This window comes from Neopsephotus bourkii, unplaced genomic scaffold (assembly GCF_033783945.1).
Source record: "Neopsephotus bourkii isolate Nb327-2 ecotype Australia unplaced genomic scaffold, CSIRO-AGI_Nbou_v1 NB_414, whole genome shotgun sequence".
In the NCBI taxonomy this organism is placed as follows: Eukaryota; Metazoa; Chordata; class Aves; order Psittaciformes; family Psittacidae; genus Neopsephotus; species Neopsephotus bourkii.
Window position 1 is genome coordinate 1,839,556 of NW_026900918.1, and position 12,482 is coordinate 1,852,037.

Sequence of the window (12,482 nt, forward strand, 5' to 3'; positions counted from 1 at the left end):
AGAGGATTTTCCCATGCACCAAAGTCAGAGTCAAAGAACAAAGTCAGACCCAGATGCTGGCAGCAGCCAAGGAAGTTCCCAGGCAAAGGGATCCATGGCCGGAAGAGCCCTGGATGCGTCCACCCATGTGGTACTTCAGTGTTGGTGGTGAGAGCACTGGAGGGTCCTGTTTATCCTGCTTCAATCCCCTTTCAAGTGGGTGTAAATGAAGAGGGTCCCTGTGAAACCAGCACTGTCCTGGTTGCATTTGGCAGAGCACCCCAGTGAGCAGCTCTGCAGGGAGAGGACAAAAAGGGTCACATCTGAGCATCACCTCCTCTTCCTCCACTCCGGGCCTCTCCTTCCTCACCCTCACTCAGAAAGCAAAGGCCGTGCATGTATTTGCAGACACGAAAGTGGTGGATTGGGGTCCTGGATGCGGCTGCTGCTGGTGGGCAGGACCCAGCGAGGGAGCAAAAACCCATTTCAGGCACAAGGAGAATGAGGACAAGGAGTCCCACCGGGCTCACGTGGGTACTGGCATCGCCTTTCCACCCAGCGCAGGAGAGGGACGAGCATCCCTGTGCCATGCACCCGCAAGAGGCGAAGGGGCAGCACCATCGGGCAGCTCCTGGCCAGCAGAGCTGAAGGAGGAGGAGGATGGAGACAGGGGGACCGGGAGCCCCACGCGCTGGAGGAGGATGAGGATGATGCAAAAGCTGGGTTTGTTGCTCCCTTCTTCTTTGCAGCGGGGTGAAGCTGAAGAGGAGGGTTTGGTGGGGAGGTTTAGAGCAGTTGAGCGCTGCTCTCCTTTTCCATGGGGTATTTTATGGGTGATGGTGACCAGAGGAGAAGTTTAGTTTATCCTTGGATGAAAAGGGAAGGTGAAGCGCTCCCAATCGCTGGGTGCGAGCTGTGAGGAACCCAGCTTTGCCAGGAGGGTCCCACTGGCATCATCCCAATCACTTTAAGTCTTAAGCAGCTTTTGCTATCGGCTCTGGACGGGACGGTGGGGTGGTGGGTTGGGAGAATGCCCTGATCTCTGCAGTGGCCCCGCACACAATCCCACCAGCCCTGCGTGACACCGGGACCCCAAACCTGCCACCAGCTCTTTGTAGCTGCTGCTGTTGCAGAAATTGGGATCAATGCAGGTATCCGTCTGACCTGATTAGCGGCTTCCTATTGCTTTCCATTTATACCTATATCCATTTTTGGCTCTGGCCAACAACCTCCTCACAGGGTTTGCTGCCAGTGCGGATTTTGAAGGGGGGGACAAAGTCATTTCTTTGTCGCTAGGAGCACACTGAGGTTACAGCGCTGAGCTCTGGGCGCTGGGTCAGGCTCTGCCTCTATCCCAGCGCTTTTGGACAGACTGGGAAAGCGGGAAAGTTTCCCATCGATCCGGCATCGAATTGTCTTTATCACGTTACAGCCACGGTAAGCAGGAGGGTGAGAGCAGGGAGGATGGCTGCCTCCCCATCCCCATCGCGGCGCCCGGATGGAGCCAGGATGCTCGGGGGGGGGAAAGAGGTCACTCCATGCACTTCCCTGCATCTCTTCTGGCACAGGCTAATCAAAGCACTTCAAGAGTGCTTTGTGTCCATCTGTCCATCCTAAAGCGTGTCAAACACTTTGCAGCTACAATTACTTTGTGAATCCCAGTGGAGAGCAGACCTCCAGCCTCTAAAAAGCCCACTCAGCATCCCCACAGCCACCCCAGCCCCCTGTAGTCAAAACCCCATTTAAACCTTTTCCTGAATCAGGCTAAAACCGCACCTCTAGGGAAGATGAGGAGGGCTCAGCTGCAGCAAAGCCTGGCTTGGACCCAGGCTCTCACCAGCTCCCTTTGCAGAGCTCATTCCACCCCATCTGGCTTTCCCTGCTCCTGGTGTCGAGCTGCAGCAGCTTTGGTGGTGCGCACGGTGTGGGACCACGCCGGCTCCCTCCTTGCAGGAATTCACCCTCACTCGTTATTAAATTACATCCTGACCCGGTTAATCCATAGCTGATTAATTTGGGGCTCTATGGCTGGCTATCAGAAAGGTTTCATCTGTCTCATGGCGCGTACTGCGTGTACCAGGCTCTCTGCTAATCTGATTTCTTTCAATATAAAGAAATACGGGTGGAAAAAGCAGAATGAAGTATGGAAAGTGGGGAGGATTAAAGGGGCCTGGCTGGACATGATCCTCTGCCTGTCATGGGGGTCAGCAGCAAGGGACCTCTCCATCCCAGCACCAGGAATCTAGTTTGGGATCTTCCTCCTGTGCATCTTTTCCTGCAGGGCTCCTGCTTGGGTGTACAGAGCATCACCAGCCCTGGGGAAACTGAGGCACAGAGATGGAGGTAGCTCACAGGAGCTGGTTCAGGCTCATCGTATCTTTACTGGTACGATGTGCAGGTTTCAATGTTGGGGCTCATCCTGCTCCCCCCTTGACTAAAGACACACTTTAACCTTTCCTTTTGATAGCAGAGGTATTGCAGAGGGGGGTCAGATCAGGCTGCTCCTGAGCTCTGGGCTCCTTTGGTGCTATGGTGTCATTGCAGTGTATTCTGGCCTCTTCCATTTCCCACACTGAGGACTTGAAATCAGGGGCAGCTTCTACCAGAGCCCCTCATCCCCTCAGAGGTTTGAATTATTCTCTCCATGATTTTATCATTCATAAGCCTGCAGCATCTCCCCTCCTGCTTATTCCCTCACAGCTGCACACGTTTGCCTTGAGTTTACAGAACTCATTTTGCAACCAGCTCTCCCAAGGAGGGAGATGAGCCATAAACTTCTGCAGGATCTTCCCTAGCAGCAAACCAAGAAACTCCCTGTTTTCCTTCCGGGAATGGTCCCTGCCCAGCTCCATTCAGGAGCCACGTAGCTGAACTCAATGCTGAACCCCAGCTAATGAGTTCTGCTAGGAGGAAAATGAGCAGGGGCTCATTACTGCAGTAAATTGCTCTGTGGAGTGAAGTACGTGCCTGGTGCAGAGCAGAACCCACACGCCGCAGTCTCTGTGAGCATCATTTGGACTGAGAATGAGGGAAAAATCCAATCCAGTGCCGTTGCCTTGCTCCATGGGAGCAGAGATGGGGTCTGCACCCCTCTTTTGTCATCTCCTTCCCACTCTGCTCCAGTTCCTCCCAGGTCAGATCATAGGAGAAAGAGGCGTTCTCTGCCTTATTGTCCATTGGGAAAATTAAGCTCCCTGTGCAAACACGGCTCCAAGCAGTAATTTAGGGACCTGCTGCAAATAAAACCCCTTTCTTCTTGCAGCAGGACAGGCTGTGGGGTACCTTTGTCTCCCCCTTCCCCAGCAGCAGTGAGTGTGGAGGCAGCAATCCCATACCAGCACTCACTGGAAGCCTGTCCATCCTGGATGGATGCAGGACACCCTCAGGGGTCAAATTTGTCTGTTGGGTAAAGCCAGGAGCACAGAGCAGAGGATTAGAGGGAAAGAAATGCAGGAGAGCCCAGGGTAGCCTGGCTTGGGGGGTATTCAAATCCTTGAAGCAAAAGGGTGTTAAAGTCACCTTGGTTAAAGGCAAAACCTTCCCAAGGGTGTCCAGGGTGTAGCCAAAACCTCCAGAGATGAGGGAGTTGTGTAACTGTCCTGTTTCTTGGAGGCAATGATGTTATTCCGGGCATCTCCCCCTGTACCTGTCTCCCCTGGACCACAAACCCTGCTTTGACTTCAGGGATATTCCTATTAACAGCAGGTTTCTGCTAAGCTCACTTCTCAGCCCTGACCATCAGCTCCATGTTTCCCTCAGCCATGGATGCTCTTTGCCTGGGTGCAGGGTCTGATCCTGGTTAATGCCAGGGAGATCTGGGGCAGACAGACCCAAAAGAGGTCAGGTTTTGTCTGCAAACACCATCTCCCTGTGGTCAAAACCCTCCCAGACTGGGTTTGGAGATGAGCTGGGCACAGGCTGAATTTAGGTGCAGGTTTAATGCCCTTTTGTTAGCAGATCTCCAGCTGCTCACTAGAATGGATAAATCTAAGGACTGTAGTACACAGGGGTGCAGAAGGGGGTATATGAAATGATAAACCAGCCCTGAAGGGCCTGATCAAAGCTCTGGATACTGTTGTGTCCCCTTTCCATCGCAGATGGCTGGAGATGAGTATAAGATGCTCCAAGCTGGCAGGTCCCAGGTTGTCCCCCAGGATAGGGATGTTTAATGTGCTCATTAACTTCACTGGGGGAGAAATAGCTCAGAGGACAGAAAAGGATGCTGGAGGGAGGGAAATTGAGGTGATCGGGTCCCTCAAGAGCAAAGGAGCGTCACCATGGAGGAATTCAGGCTGAAGCACACAGGTAGAAATGTGCCATCTCCTCCTTTGCCTTCCCCAAATGCAGATGCCTGGAAGGAAGAGATGGAGGAGAAGGAAGAGGAGGAGGATAGGAGGGTAACCTGGGTGAAGGTAGAGGGTGAAACCCAGTTCCCAAGTGGAATTAAAGCAGCCAAGGTGAGGCTGCCTGTGAGCGCAGGAGGAGGAAGAGGAGGAGGATAGGAGGCTAACCTGGGTGAAGGTAGAGGGTGAAACCCAGTTCCCAAGTGGAATTAAAGCAGCCAAGGTGAGGCTGCCTGTGAGCGCAGCAAGCTTCAGGAAGGAAAGAAACTGAAAATGGGGAAATGAAATGAAAATGATTCCCAGTTATTCCAGTGAATGGTGCCAACCTGCCCGGTCCCATCCACCCAGGGCATCTCTGTGTCTATTCCTGGAGGATATAAGCCCGGCAGCCCTGCGCTCTGAGCCAGAGGCCGGCCGGCAGCCAGGCATGAGGAAGGGGCATTCTCCTCCCTTCCTTGTCCCTTGTCCCCCACTAATGCTGCCTGGACCTGCTGCTGCAGCCGGTCCCATCACCCAGGGGTGGGACGGAGATGTCCCACGTGGCGGAGGCACCCGGACCGTCCCCTCCTGGAAATGAGCCCGCTGTACCCATGGCCACAGGCAGGAGGTAGGTGGGCAATGGGGGATGCTCCAACCCTTGGGCTTTCCCCTCCCCTCCTCTTTTTATCATCATTGTTATATATTAATAACAAAGCGGGCTCTATATCCTGCTGTAAACCTCTCCCCCGGTGCCTGCGCTCTGCGGGTCCCTGTCCCCCCTCTCCACCTCCCTCCTGGGGACCGGCTCAGACCTCGCCACGTCACGGACAAGACGTGTCCCCTCTGGACCATCCGGAGCATTATTGGGGATTAAAGGTGGCATCCGCCAGAAGGACACGTCCTCCCCCATCTCGCTCATGGGCGAGCGGGTGGGGGCAGGAGGTGGGTGGCCGGGTTCCCCCTCCCTGGGCAAGCAGGGCATGGGGATAGGGTGTCCCCTGCACCCCACCAGTCCCCTTTCCCAATGGATCCCCGGCTTGTTTTAGGGCTCCCAGGGCGATGGTGGGGCCGAGGCTCCGAACCACTCCGGATCCTGCCTCCGTGCCTGCCAAAGCTCATCCCTGTCATGCTGGGCTGCCAATTATACACTGAATCAAATAGAGAAGAGCCTTTTAAATGACATTGCTTGCGTTATCCCAAAGGGACCTTTCAAGGGTATGGCTGGACTTTTTTTTTCCATCTCCGCTTTTCCTACACATCCCTATGAGTGTTTAATAACTCTCTTCCCAGATGCAGAGAGCGGTGGCACTTCCATGCCTTGTGCGGGTAAGTCCCCATAGGTGATGGTGTGGGAGGGCTACAGGAGGAATCACCTCTGTTCTCATCCCACTATAGAGGTGATGGGGAGGAGATGGGGTGGAAGAGATGCTCAGCATCTCCCGTTTTCTGGAATAACCTTGGAAATGGTTGTTGTTCACCCCAGGAGTGTGGGGCTGAACGGATGATGGGTGGCAAGAAGGGAACTGCAGACATTGAGGATTTGATGGTTGCAGAGGGGCTGGTGGGAACCAGAGCCCCGATTTACTTGGGGTGCGGTGGGCAAAACACCAGCTCTCCCTCAAAACGACCTTCTCTTTCGCTCGCTCTGTGTCTCAGATGTGTTTTGTACGTTGTTTTCCCCAGGCAGGGATTTCAGCTGAAGGGTATTAGTTAATCAGATTCAGGGAAGCAGATGTTAGGTGATTTAGGAGGAAACGAGGCAACTTTCTGGTTCAAGCCTCTGTCAGACCCTGGAGCGCGCATTGCAAAGCGTTGGGAGGGTGTTTTGTGACTTCAGGCAGCGCTGTTAATATTGGTCTGAAGTAAAAATGAGACAGAAAGGGTGGTCTGGGGGCTTGGGGGCAGGTGGGGCACCTGCTTCTGGTGATGGGGACAGGCAGATATCAGCATGGTTTGGGGCTTTGAATGCAAGGAAAGGCAAATCATGGCCCTGCATCCCTTGGGAAGCTTGGAACAGAGCTAAAAAGCACCTTTCTATGTCCTGGCAGGGGGGTGAGCACAATTTTACACTCTCAACCCTGTCCAGGACATGCAAACTGTCCCCTCGTAGCTCTGTGCCTCAGTTTCCTCACTAGGGATGATGCTGGGGGGGCTCAGTTTGATGTGCATGGAGGCTCCAGGGCAAAGCCACATTTCAGGATAAACACAAGTTCTTCTGTGACCAAAAGCCTCATCCCACCAAGCAAGGGCTGGGAACTTCTCTTGCCCACGGGGCCAGTGGGTTGTAATAAGAGTTAAGCGCATTTAATGCTCAAAGTACCGAGATCATCCCACGGCACTGCCTTAGGACGTGGTCTCATGGTCAGCTTTAGCTGCTCTAACTTTGCCCCACTGTGGAGAGAAGCTCCTGGGCTTGCGGTCCCCTCGGGGTTGTCCCATCAGGACAGAGTGTGGTGAGTTGTGTGGTGGGACAGGTCACCTCACCCATCAGCTCAACACTAAGCACTCCCGTTCTCCTCATTCAAACCTATTTTTCTTTATGGGATTTTTTTTTTCTGATTTAAACATTTTCTTTGGGAGTTTATGTTAAAACTACGAATATGAGAAGGATATGATTCTATGATTCTGTACGTGCTGCTTTTCCTTTTTCCTTTAATGCTTGTTTTTCCCCTCAAAAGAGCTTTATTTGGGCTGGTCATACCTGACTACCCCTTTCCCTCCCTCCTGATGCTACATGGGGGCTGAAACGTGGGTTATCTGCAGCTCTTGGTTGCTGTCTCCCTGCCAAGGTTGTGCTGCACTTTCTGCACCCAGCACTGCTCTGATGATCTCATCCTGCCCGCAACAACTTCTCAACAGAGAAAAGTCAAGTCTGAGCTGAATCCAGCTTCATGGAGAGCTGCTGCACTGTGGGCATCCCTGAGAGGACATCGCTGGGGCTGGAGGACTCGGTCTTGAAGCCATTTGGGCTCCTCAGCTTTGCAGAAGGTTCCTCCTGGGGGGAAACCCACTCTGCCTCGGCTTCCTCTAGGCTCTGTTTCTGCTCTGTTGTCCCAAATGCTCCTCTCTAGATGTGTCCAAGTAGGAAAATTGTCACAAAACCAGCCAGAAGCAGCCCTATAGAGACGGATGCCTAAGAACAACCATGCTCCGTGGCTTTATTTTAAGCAAAGAAATGTGACCTTTAAGCAGCTTATGATAAATTGTGGGATTTGTCCCCAAATCCAGAATTTCATGACTGCTAAGGAAAGAGTAAGGTTGAGCCCTTGTCTGGGATATGGGTCCTGACTCCTGTATGAAGTCTTGCTTTTGGGGTTGTAATGCTGAGAGCAAAAGAGGGAGGATTTGTAGCAAGCCAGGATGTTACCACCTACTTCTGCAGCAGATTCAGGTTTCTAGCTGGTCCTACCCAACCCCACCTGCAGTGCACCAGCAAGGAGGGATGAGTCTGCTTCTGGGGAAAGGGGAAGGAGCATCCTCACCGCAGGACCTGCCCCAGCACCACTGCTGCTCCTTGCAGACGTGGCCTAAATTGTGTTGCTATTCTTGGGCATTTGGGTGTTTTCATTCCCAGTCCCTGAACTTGGCAGGGGAAGAGAGCCGGGGTGCCCTTGGTGATGAGCGGTCACACAGAGCAGCTCTGGGGGTCCTTCTGGGGGTTCTGCTGGCTGGAAAAGATATTTCTGGGGGAAAAGAGCTGGAAAGGAAATAAATCAAAGGCTTGGATTCACTTGGAAAGTGCATTTTTGGGGCAATTCTCCCCAGAACCGTTCCCCATTAACATCTAATTTCTCTTCATGCTTCTCCCTGAGGCAGGAAAGGTAATTTCTCAGCTCTATAACTTGGCCTGGTCCCTGGGCTCTTCTTTGACTTTGCCTTCAAGTTCAGTACAACAGCAGCAGCATGAAGGGGAGCGTGTGCCCAGGAGTATCTGGGGACATGGTGTCTGTTGCTGATGGAGCTGGTCTGGTTAAAAATCCACCCTGCGGCCCAAAAGATGCTCTCCAAGTGACCTGAGTCCTCATCTCCTTCCTCAGGCTGGGAATATCAGGTCTACCATGCAGGAGGCACAGCTCTGACATCAACCCATCCTCTGCCCAGCCAAAGTCTGGATCAAGATGAGGGGTTCTTACCGCAGCTCTTACCCCTCTTCACACAAATCAAAGGGGGTCTGCAAGGCTGGTGGACACGTCCTTCTCCTCCTGACCCGCCTGCCTTCTGGGCTGCACTCCCCAAATCCCACTATGGCTCCTAGTTTGGGAATTGCTTCCTGAACACCGGTTGATCCAGCTGCAACATGTCAAGGACTCCCTGGGGTTTGACTCAGTGCTTCCCCCAGCTGCAGCAAGGCTGCTGCTAACCAGAACTCCCATGTTTAACACCTCCAAATCCTGCTCCAAGCCCTGGATCTACAACTGGCCATGTCTGAAATGACCCCTTGCTTTGCAGGGCTGGGATTGCTGGGGAAAGGCTGGGTGGGACACCTGGGTTCACCCCCATCCTCTGCTACTGCCTGACCTTTTACCCTTGGGTGCTGTACATGATACTGGGAGGTTTTGTGATGCTAATGAAGCCATGCCAAAAGGAGCTTGAAGGATCCAGAGGTGAACAGCTTGCTTTTGGCAGTCAATGAAATGCAGGTTTCCATTGAAAAACGCAAGGTTTTCTGATCTCAGGTTTGGTTTATTCCTTTTAGCTGAGCCAAGTGATCCATCTGCCCAATTCAGCTCTGTCTCCCTGTCCGTTCACTTGCAGATCCTCATAGCGTGGGAAAGACGCAAGCTGCCGGCATCCGATCCGGGGATTTATGCTGCTAATCTGATTAGTGTATGATGGACGTGTCCAGTTGGAAGGAGATGGAGGTGGCACTAGTCAGTTTTGACAACGCTGATCAGATTGTGGAGGATCCCTGTTATTCAAACGACCTCAGCCCCGCCAGCCAGTCGCGGAAAGGCCACCCCAGCTGCGCCAACCTCCTCTCCAACCTGCGCATCCTCATCAACAGCGAAAACGCCAACAATGAGACCATCTTCTCCAGGTTCTCCGCCGAGTTCAGTGAGCATCTGGTGGGGGAGAGGGTGGGTATGGATGAGGGGGACCAACGAGTCATCATTAACATCGCTGGGCTGAGGTTTGAGACGCGGCTCAAGACCCTCAACCAGTTCCCTGAGACCTTGCTCGGCGACCCAGAAAAGAGGATGCGTTACTTCGACTCCATGAGGAATGAGTATTTCTTTGATAGGAACAGGCCCAGTTTTGATGGGATCCTGTACTATTACCAGTCTGGTGGGAAAATACGGCGCCCTGCTAATGTCCCCATTGATGTCTTTGCTGACGAAATCACCTTCTACGAGCTGGGTGATGAAGCCATGGACCAGTTCAGGGAGGATGAAGGGTTCATCAAAGACCCTGAGACCCTCTTACCAACTAATGACTTTCATAGGCAATTTTGGCTGCTCTTTGAGTACCCTGAAAGCTCCAGTGCAGCCAGAGGTGTAGCCTTGGTCTCTGTCCTGGTCATTGTCATCTCCATCATCATCTTCTGCATGGAGACCTTGCCGGAGTTCAGGGAGGAAAGGGAGTTTAAGTCCACCCAGGAGCTTTCCAAGAATCTGACGGACACCTTGCTGGCCCACAGTACCTTCACAGACCCTTTCTTCGTCATAGAGACTGCCTGCATCATCTGGTTCTCCTTCGAGCTCTTTGTCCGGTTCATCGTGTGCCCCAGCAAGACCGAATTCTTTAGGAACATCATGAACATCATCGACATCGTGTCCATCATTCCCTACTTTGTGACGCTCACCACTGAGCTGATCCAGCAGAGCGAACTCAACGGGCAGCAGAACATGTCCTTGGCCATCCTGCGGATCATCCGGCTGGTCAGGGTCTTCCGTATCTTCAAGTTGTCCCGGCACTCCAAGGGGCTGCAGATCCTGGGGCAGACCCTCAAGGCCAGCATGCGGGAGCTGGGCTTGCTCATCTTCTTCCTCTTCATCGGCGTCATCCTCTTCTCCAGCGCCGTCTACTTCGCAGAAGTGGATGAACCACAGTCCCACTTCTCCAGCATCCCTGATGGCTTCTGGTGGGCCGTGGTCACGATGACGACTGTTGGCTATGGAGATATGTGTCCCACCACCTTGGGTGGGAAGATCGTAGGGACTCTGTGCGCCATTGCAGGGGTATTGACCATTGCACTGCCCGTCCCTGTCATCGTCTCGAACTTCAACTATTTCTACCACAGGGAGACGGAGAACGAAGAGAAGCAAATCCTGCCCGGGGAGGTGGAGCGAATGCTCGCCAGCGTGGTGACGGGCAACGGCAGCATGGAGTCCCTCAATAAGACCAATGGGGGTTACCCTCGAGACAAGGCCAAAAAATGATGCTTGAGGCCATGATGGGACTGGGCTCTGTGTGGTGGGATTGGCTGGATAAGGAATAACCCATCTGCATGCTGTGATTTCTTTTTTAAAACCAAATGTGCTGCTGCTTATTTTCTTCTATTTTTTTTTTTCTCTAGGCATTTTTCAATCTCTGATTTCCTGTGGCTGTTCAAATAAACACCATCTTTCTTATCTCTCTGCCCTGCCCATCAGTCTGGTTTTTGTTAATTTGATGCTCATCCGCTTTTACCTTCTCTGTCCATAGCTTCAGAGTGGAGCTCCCCATCTACAGAGAATTCCCCCATTTATCAAAGGAGGAATAAGGGCAAAATGACATTAAATGCTCAGTGTCACCCAGCTGGATGAAGGTGGGTCCAGCTCCCTGCTATCCATTTAACATAGTTTCTCCCTACGCATCACTTAGGATCTGGGGCTCTGACCAATTCCCAGAGTTGGGAATGCTCTGGCTGGAAAATTAGCTGGTGAATAGAATAAATTACAAGTTGTATTTGTAGCTGGACGAGTTTCTTGGTCTTCCTGCCTACATCATCCTGTTGGCACAGCAGTAATGGATGGAGACAAGCAACCAGGTGAGGGGATTAGGAGGAGAGGGATGATGACCAGTCATGGTGGCACAGCCACCAAAGAAGGTCTGGGATGCCATGGCTCAATAGGATTTATGAGGGAAAACTGAGTTTTGAGACAGGGAAGGGCGTTTCTCCTGCAGCAAATGCTTGACTCAGGGGTTAGCTGGTGTACGAAGCCCTTGTGGCTTTGATTGTCACTTACGTTGCTGCCAATGGGGCACAGAGCAATGAGGGCTGAAGTATCCCAATGGCTCAGCTTCCCACCATGAAAAGGCACTTGTGGTTCTCTGCACCATGCACATTTCCATCAGCACTTCAGAAGGGAGAAACCAGCACCACATCATTTTGCCGTTCCCTCTAATGCCAGCAGGTTTCCTTCCGAAAACATTTTGTTCCAGCTTCACTGTTTCACTTGGCTTTTGCTGATGTTTCTGCCTACATTAAAATCACAGTTTCTCAAGCAGTGTCTACACATCCGCTTTTATATCCCACATCTGTTATACTCGATGTCTCATCTCCTAAAGATTCAATATGATCGTTACACAATGTGCCAGCATCTCTGCTTTGCAGTTTCATTCAGAATGGAGTGGTGAAAGATGGGGTTTATATTCGGGGTTTATTCCTGCTCTGTTGGAAAACACGACTTTGGCCTTGCTGGGATTTTCCCCATGCAGAAATCCTGCAATCCTGGGCCAGGAAGGTTGTTATTTGGGGGTTGGGTTGGGTTTTTTTGTGGGCTGGCTTTCTGCAATGAGGTCTTTTACACCCCAGAGAGATGGATCTGGGTCATGACCAGCACAATTCCTTCAGGAGAGACAAATCCCCCTTTTAACCTGCTCTCCAAGAGCTTTTCCCCATCCTTCCACCATCCTCTTCCTCACCTTACAAGCCCCACAGTGTCATCCCAGCCAGCAGCAGGAGCTCTGAGAGCTGTTTCATCTCCTTGCCATCATTTTCAAGTTCTCATCATCTGTGGGGACAGCTGGAGGATGCACATCTGGGCACAGCTGGAGAGCAGCACCCTGAGACATACAGCTCCTCTCCATTCATCCCTCAATCCCCTCTAGCAGCTCTGCCATGTCATTGTTCCTATTTCACAGCAGGTTCTTTCTCCTTTTCCTCCAGAAAGCTTGAATTTACTCATTCTTTGATAATTTTTAGAGCTCAGCCTGGTCAGCAATGAGCTCATCTTTACTGCTCCTGCTCCCCTAGCG

At 52.2% G+C, this 12,482-nt stretch overlaps 1 protein-coding gene across 2 annotated transcripts; it reads left to right on the forward strand.

The window, feature by feature from the left end:
• The first annotated feature begins 370 nt into the window (after positions 1 to 370).
• Positions 371 to 12,482, forward strand: KCNA10 (potassium voltage-gated channel subfamily A member 10). 2 transcript variants are annotated; one of them, XM_061349516.1, is made up of 2 exons: positions 371 to 702; positions 9,057 to 12,482. In XM_061349516.1, the coding sequence occupies exon 2, from the start codon at positions 9,131 to 9,133 to the stop codon at positions 10,679 to 10,681; it is 1,551 nt and encodes a 516-aa protein (XP_061205500.1). In that variant the 5' UTR covers positions 371 to 702; positions 9,057 to 9,130; the 3' UTR covers positions 10,682 to 12,482. The 2 variants fall into 2 exon arrangements, with proteins under 2 accessions (XP_061205500.1, XP_061205501.1); XM_061349517.1 differs by lacking the exon at positions 371 to 702 and adding an exon at positions 4,548 to 4,929.

What these genes read in the sequence shown, in the direction of transcription:
- KCNA10 (XM_061349516.1), top strand. Translation starts at nt 9,131, where the DNA reads ATGATGGACGTGTCCAGTTGGAAGGAGATGGAGGTGGCACTAGTCAGT.